Source organism: Scomber scombrus, chromosome 11 (genome assembly GCF_963691925.1).
Source record: "Scomber scombrus chromosome 11, fScoSco1.1, whole genome shotgun sequence".
In the NCBI taxonomy this organism is placed as follows: Eukaryota; Metazoa; Chordata; class Actinopteri; order Scombriformes; family Scombridae; genus Scomber; species Scomber scombrus.
In genome coordinates, this window is record NC_084980.1 from 30,592,301 (window position 1) to 30,600,614 (window position 8,314).

General features: G+C 36.5%; 1 protein-coding gene across 1 annotated transcript; it reads right to left on the bottom strand.

Moving 5' to 3' along the window:
- Nucleotides 1–1,965: 1,965 nt before the first annotated feature.
- On the bottom strand, nucleotides 1,966–7,376 carry LOC133991156 (immunoglobulin lambda-1 light chain-like). The gene is made up of 6 exons (XM_062429627.1): nucleotides 7,334–7,376; nucleotides 6,919–7,241; nucleotides 6,451–6,490; nucleotides 4,728–5,030; nucleotides 4,521–4,595; nucleotides 1,966–2,326 (listed from the first exon to the last, which is right to left on the bottom strand). Exons 1-6 carry the CDS (start codon nucleotides 7,374–7,376, stop codon nucleotides 2,178–2,180), a joined length of 933 nt encoding a protein of 310 aa, XP_062285611.1. The 3' UTR covers nucleotides 1,966–2,177.
- Nucleotides 7,377–8,314: the final 938 nt, after the last annotated feature.

Below are 8,314 nucleotides of genomic sequence, written 5' to 3' on the forward strand. Positions count from 1 at the left end.
TCAAAAGGCAGGTTAATGAAGTTTGTGAAATCAGTATATCAAGCCACTATTGAAAAGTTGGACTGTTAATTTAGATGTACAGTTTGTTTGTTATGCTTATGCGTGTGTTATTTACATCATTTCTTACATGTCGAAGGCAGAAAGAGAGATAGGATTGTTGCTGACTAAAGCCCATAGAGAAGCATCAAAGGACGGGAATGTTAGTGCAAAAGAGGCATTGAGAAGTCTAGGCAGTGTTTATCTACATAACAGAGATGTGTGTGTGCTGAAGAAGCTGTATAGAGGTTAACTAATATGCATCTTAAGGAATGTTCAATGAAAGTTGTATTTGTACTCACAGGAGATAAAATAGTTAAAATGAGTTTGGCCTTAAGTGTGTTGAGGCAAAAGGCAGCGTCACATGATTGTACCACAGATGACATTTGGATGACTAGTTTTGTTGATCATTACAAGAATAGGCCAAATGACACTTTTAATGACGTGTATGGTGACATTTGCATCTGAATATTGTGCTTTGAGTAAAAATTTAAACTGCAAGAACCAGATTAAATTAAGTAATGGGGAAACTTGAATTGGAAATTGGACATCCTGTGAAAACTTATAACACATGTTTGGCTGAACAGCTGTTGCTGGGTAAGAATGTGTGTAATGTTGAGCACTAATGTGGAAGCTATGGATGGTCTGGTTAATGGTGTGTATGGTTCTGTAACAGACTAACTATTAAGAGAAGAGCAAGTTTCCTCATAAAGTGTGTGTTAAGTTTGATGATGATCATGTTGTTGCACAGAGGAGGAAACAATGTGCAAGAGGTTCAGTAGTTGTAATGGGTTCTACAGGTATTGAAGCAGAGGAAGAGAAGGTTACTAAAAAAGGTTTATTACATCGACAGTTTCCTGTTAAACTTGCTTAGGCTTGTTTAGCACATAAAGTAAAAGGTATTACTGTGGATAATGCTGTGGTCTCTCTTAAAAAGCTATTCTCTGCAGGATGAGTATATGTGGTATTAAGTTGTGTTACAAGTTTGTCAGGTTTGGTGATTCATGATTTAGATGATAAAGCCATATATAGTAAGGAAGATATTAAGGATGTAATTCAGAGTATGTCCCCATTCTTCATTGAAACTACAACTAGGCAGAAATTCAGTACAAATACTTTTGCTGTTTTTGATGAATGTGCAAAATTAAAGAGAGTAGAGCCATTTTGACTTCAGCACAGAGTAATTAAGCTGCTGTGTGATCAGTTTAATAACAGCTGTAGTTTCAAAGCAGCTCTGTGCTGTTTCATCATGTGTTTAAACAACAGTGTTATCAGTGTAGAGTTGTACATCCACACTGAAATAATTATAAAGGATGATCAATGTGCAACCTAAATAATCAGGGAACCATCATCAAATCTGTTCTCACACCACAACTACATGCTTATATTTAATATCTGTATGTTTATATTTGCTTGTCTTTACTTATTTATACATAAATAGATTAAAAACATTTAAAATGATCAACTAAATACAAATTAAAGAATACAAATTCACCTAATTTAAATATTGCTATTATTTAATTCTAGTTTTATTCATTATATATTTAGAAGTAACTCTATATTGTAAATGAAGTAGAGAATCATAAGACTGTAGTTGATTTAATATAAAATTATATATTAATTAACTGTTGAGACTTTATTTGCAAATCTCTATATTTTGGGGTCATTTTGCATCAAAATCAATTCAGAGACACAAATTTAGAAGAAAAACCAACAAAACCAAATAAAACGATGTTACAGTTTATTGAAAATATCACAGTTATGAATTAAAAAGACAAATCTAACTTTGCAGAATTCATTAAACACAAAACAATAAACACAATAAAGGTTTGAAAAATACTAAAAACTGAGTTATATTTTCTACATTTATTTTTATATTTCCTACGATACAAATCAAAGTTTATAGTTGGAAACAAAACAAACCAAAGCTAAAAAAGTAACTGTTAAGATTTTATTAGTAAATATAAATGAGTATATATGTATTTATATATTTAGCACAACTGTATCTAACTTGTGCATAAAGAGAGAAAATGTAAAAACAAGCACAACACGTCATAAGTGACATTTATGAAGACTGATCAAAGTGATGAATGAGATGAATTGATGAGATGTGATGGTGAGAAAAGGCGAGCAGGAAACAGTCAGTCAGCATGTGTGCAGTTGGTGGACGGTCCCTTGTTTCTGAGGATCATCAGCAGAGAGAGTCCACAGCAGTACACCAGACTCTTCACTATCAGCACTGTGTACAGCACACAGAGCAGCTTCACCCTGCACTGAGACTGGAAGAGCACTGACACACACACACACACACACACACACACACACACACACACACACACACACACACACACACACACACACACACACACACACACACACAGGTTTCAGTCTGTTCAACTGTGGACATTTCATCACAATATCATCACATTTTCTTCACTATAACTTGGACTTTTCCACACGGGACGAGCAGCTTTACATGAAGACAGGGGTCCACTACAGTTTGACTGACAGCTCAAAGGCCCTTATTACTTTTTAGGGGCCCTCAACAGGATATGATTTGATGTAAAACTACAATTTATAACAATTAAAGTCACTCAAGGATAAAAAGCAAAGTCCAAACACTGTTTAAAAACACACAGGTTACTATAGATGTGAAGTTTTTAGCACTTGGGAGCAGAAGAACTCCACAACAAGCTAACAAAGTCATCTCTGACATATAATGGTGTGTGTGCTGTTTGCTGCTGGGCAGGTAGTGTACAGTGGCTTCATCAGGAAACAGCTGCTGCTGCTGCTGGAAACACTGAGACTGAACCAGACAGGAAATGTGCCACAAAACCACAACTAGCAGCTAAAAGAGGCTAAAAAGCTCATTTAGTCATTAGATTCTTTCTTAATATAAAACTATTGATTAGAGCAGCTTTAAGATAGACTCCCTAAACTTGTTATATCTCCCTCAACAGTGGTGAAGTTTGGGGGTGTTCCCAGGCTGCACGGCTCCCCCTGGTGGCCGGAGTCTTCTTTTTTTTTTTAGTTATGACGTACAGATAGTAGGTGGCCTAGATAAATATAACTCTGTAACACAATATCAATAAATACAAACATTCATTCAAGGAGGAGGAAGGTTGGAAGGATGGAAGGAAGGGAGGAAGGATGGAAGGATGGAAGGATGGAAGGAAGGAAGGAAGGAAGGAAGGAGGGAGGAAGGACAAATGGAAGGAAGGCAGGGAGGAAAGAAGGAACAGTCAAAACAGACGGTGTCAATTTGACCCGGGAGGACGACAGGAAGGTTAATAATAGGCTGATGCAGTTATTTGCTTGTTGACTAAATTACATTGCAGCTTTTAATTAATTACGCTGTATATTGTTTTGTGTGAACGTTATTGCATTGTATTTTTATTTAATAATTTCTAAATTTTAATATTATTTGCACATATAGGTTATTGGCTTGTTTACTAAATTACAGCACACTTGAATTACCGGTAGCCTATTTATTTATTTTGTGTGAATGCTATGTTATGCTATGCTATTTCTGTATTTTATTATTATTTGCATTTTTTACTGAATGCATCCTGTAACGTATTGGTGGAGATATAATGTGTCGATCACTGTTTGAGAACTTTATTATGAACTGAGTAGATTTTTCGTTTTGTTATTTAAGTTAATTTAGAAATATGTTTAAAGCTGTTATGAGAACGAAAAATAAATGAATTAAAATTTTGAAGAGATGAGACAAAGTTCTTGAGAGTGCTTGAAGCCGACAGCTACGTCCGCGGCTTTTAATGTGGAAAAGCTCTTCAGCCGTCTCGTTTCAGTCTCAGACTCTCCCATAGACTGAACAATAAATGAATCAATTAAATATTACCCTATCCATCCCACACTGGTCCAGCAGAAAACAAACTGCCCACAGTCAGCACGACCAAAGTATATGATTGTGCATGCGCAATGCGTAATTGCACATGGGTTACATAAAATTGATCCTACAGACCTCTGTGTTAGAGCCTAATTATATCTGCAGTAGGTGCCATTTTATTTTGCGGTTATGGTGAAAGAGGCGCCTGATGCTGCATTAGAAAACAGGTGCTGCTGCTGCTGGAAACACTGAGACTGAACCAGACAGGAAATGTGCCACAAAACCACAACTAGCAGCTAAAAGAGGCTAAAAAGCTCATTTAGTCATTAGATTATTTCTCTATATAAAACTATTGATTAGTGCAGCTTTAAGATAGACTCCCTAAACTTGTTATATCTCCCTCAAAGCCTAAAATGTAGTGGCGCTCCCCCAAAAGGTGTTATTAGTCAGCCTGTGCAGTGAAAGCTCTCTGTCAGTGGGACTTGTTGTGCTGTGGGACACTCTAACAGAATCAGGGAGTGTATGTTTAAATCCTTCAATGATGAGCAGAAAGTGAACAGACTGATATGCAGCCCTAACTGCAGCAGGACATTGGAGCTGTCAGAGCATGCAGAGAGGCAGCAGGTGATCTTACAGTCAGCTTGCTGCAGAGCTGGCAGGTCTGTTGGCTCTCTCTCTGGAGGACAGGAGGCTGCTGCAGCTGGAACCTCTGAAACAGAAAAGGAGTCAAATGTTTGGAGTTGCAGTGAGAAATGTCAGCGCTCTGCTCCTCTGCTCTCTCTGACAGCGTCTCCAGATGAAGCTGAATCACTGCTGAACACAGTCACCAAGCCTTCATTACCTGTTTGGGCCTCCACTGTGTCCCTCTCGTGCTTGACGTAGCAGTGGTATTTATATGTGCTGTTCTCTTGCTGATGGAGCAGCAGGATGGAGGCGCTGCGTCCCGGCTCTCTGAGCTCCAGCTGCTCAAACTCAGCAGGGGTCAGATCCTCCAGCGGGCCGTTCTTCTTCTGTCTTTTCCAGGAGAACCGGACCAGAGGAGGAGACATGGCTGAGGCCAGACACAGCAGGGAGCTCTTCCCCTCCAGGTGGGCTCTGGATGCTGCTGGGTACACGCTCACCACGGGCTTCACTACCTGCTCATCTGAAGTTTGACAGCAGCAACAAGCAGCACAGACACACATTCACACAGTCAACAGCAGCTTACAGCACTGCACTGCATTCAGTCTGATCCTGGAAACTACATGATCACTAAACTACTCATCAATACACCACAAACATCATCTACTGGACACTGGATCAATAATCATATCAGACTAAAGCATCATGGAAGCTCATCATATGTCATATAGAAAGATTCAAACACAATGTACCACTCTTTATCAATATTTAACAACATTAATTACTAATATAATAAAATGTGTAAAACTGAACATATATCATGACATAACAGCCTCATATAAAATACATTTGTTCATGATTATAATGTTTTATATCAAATATATTTACCACCATATTGATTATTAAGTTTAAAGAGAATCAATATATCAATAATTTCATTTATTTCATAAAACAGTTTCAGGTTTTATATAAAACACAATCACCACAACATGTAGAGATATGTCAAATATAATATAATGTAACATAATATAATATGATGACATTTGTCTTTGTTAAATTAAAACTATAGTTTTATTACTTGGTTAAAATATATTATATTAATATTACATTTATAAATGATTATAGTGTTTTATATGAAGTATATTTACCACCATATACTTTACTCTTATCAGACACAATACATCAATACTTTAACTACTTTTTAAATAGTTTCAGCTTTTATATAAAACACAATTACAACATGTTCACATATATCAGATAAAATATAAGATATGATTTATGTTGTTATGTAAATTTATATTTTCTCAAATATTTTAACATTATTTGACATCACGTTCATTTCATTTATATTAAATGTGAATTAAGGTACAATTATACATTTTATCTATAAATTATATTTATCATAATAACATATTCATCTCTTTTTACCTTCATGCATTATTATACTTTCTACTAATAAACATATTTATCATCATAAAAACACAATTATCATGAGATACATTTTACCATTTAATAAATATATACTGTATATTTAACACACAATATATTTATGACTATTTGCTTCTAAAATGACATTTAGGAACATTTATTAAATGATGTTTCACATCATATATCATCTTGTTTTTAACAAACAGGAGCTGCTGCTGAATCACTGAGATGATTAAATCCTGTTTATTTGTAACATTACTGATATCAGACTTTTTGGCTGGAAACAAACTTTGATGTGATGCATAAATAAAGAATAACTTGTGGTGTGCAGTGAGATTTGAAGCTCTTTTCAGGAGTTATTGATTAGTTTTATGTAAGAACGGCTGCAGAAAGAATTCTCTTCTAAATATGAAAAAACTAACATGTAAAGCCTGAAGCAGCAGAAACTAAAACTACAAACACATTTTCAACTTGTTCAATAAAACAACTGAAGGAAAACGAAAGTTTAGACTTACCTACAAACAGTTTAGTGCCAGAGCCAAAGATGAGGTAGTACTCTTCTCCTGACACAGTGAAAAAGCCTCGTACAAAAACCTCTCTACTGCTGAATGTGTCAGCTGAGGTGAAATAATCCAAATTATGAAGCAGTTTCATATTTCATCTCCATGATGTGTTTCTCTAATGTTCATATCAACATGACTGTCTCTTCTTTTGTTGTATTTTTCTTGATTTCAGCCTATTAAGGTAGAGAGAGGCGGGATCCTGCTACATTTCTAATCCGTCCAACACATGACACATGTTGTCTGTCACTTTAATAAAATATGATTTTACTACATGGAGATCAGTAGAGTGACTCTGGCTGAGATGGAGGTGAAATATGTGAACCTGGGCTGTGGTTTACTGCTCTCTTCCTGTCAATAACACTGTTTGACATCTGGAGGTTTTTGTACAGGCTGCAGGGATCATTTCTCACTGTGGGAAGCATCTTTCAAACAGCTACAGTAGTAGGTGGCTGAATGTGAGAGTTTAACTGTCTGGATCTGCAACCCCCAGCCGTTCTGTGTCTCTACAGCTGAGAAATCATCTTCCTGAGGGTGATTGTAACCTTTATCTAAGTTACCATTAAACCGGAGAATACGAAGAATCAATGTGAATGTTTCTGTGTCTTTCTTCTGGTACCAGTATTCATATGGCCATGAACTGTCACACTGGTCAGTTCCTTGACAGCTGAAGGAAACATTTCCACCAGCTCTTCTGGTCAATGTTAAATCCTCCTGAATCAGCTGTGCTGCCATGGCAACCAGCGCTGTAGAGAAACAGACACACAGATGAAGGTCAGTGTGACAGTGTTTGTTAAAGGTTGAGTTTGTGGGCTCCTGATTGGCTGGAAACACTCACCTGAACACAGACAGCTCAGAGCAGCAGCTGGGAGGAAAAGCATTGTGTGCAGTGGTGTTTCCTCTGGTGAACCTGGGGAGAAGTGGCGCTCTGATGCAGCTGAGGCCAAACAAGGACGAGCTGTGAGATCAGACGAGGGCCACGTGGTTTCTAACAGGTCCTCAAACCTCCCATCAGCCCCTGCAGCAGACACATAAGGCTGCTGCTGGTGTGTGGTTTTATGCTGAGCGGAGGAGCAACAGGCTGCACACAGTTACCATGGAGATAGACATCACCGACACATCACTGTTTGGTTGTTCACAGGTGTTAATGTGATAATTTATCACCTCTATTCAAATATTTAAAATCATTACAGCTGCATTTAAAAGAAGCACAAACACAAACTCATATTAGTTTAACAGTGAAAGTGATGGAGAGCAGAGACGGACTGATATTATCTCAACTGTTTTTAAAATGATTTTACTCTTTATTTTTTAATCATATGTTTTCCTCCACGTCTCTGTTCCTCTGTGTGCTTCACTTTCTTCATCTTGATTTTAATCTGGCAGCAGAACAAAAATCTGGGACAAAACAAAACACAAAAACATTCATGAAACCACAAACACGTTCAGGTTGGTGGTGAATTTAGCAACACAGATTGTTCTCTGTTGTTTGTAGAACAGATGTGATGAAAATAAAAAATACTACAAATCCACAAAACTCCTCCTGAACTGTGATTTTAACCTTTACATGTTCCACTTATATTTATCTAATTTAGATTATTAAAATGTATTTCATGCATCATCTGACAGTATCATGCATCCAATAAACTAAAATGTAAAAACTAAAATATAAATATAAATATGGTACCTTTGAATTACATGTATTAACCTTTTATTATTATGCTTTGATCCAAAGAACTGTATTAAAAACATATGTTTAGATTAATTATTATGTCCTCTATGTTTTTATTTCATGAGTTTTAAATCTAATAGTTAAATG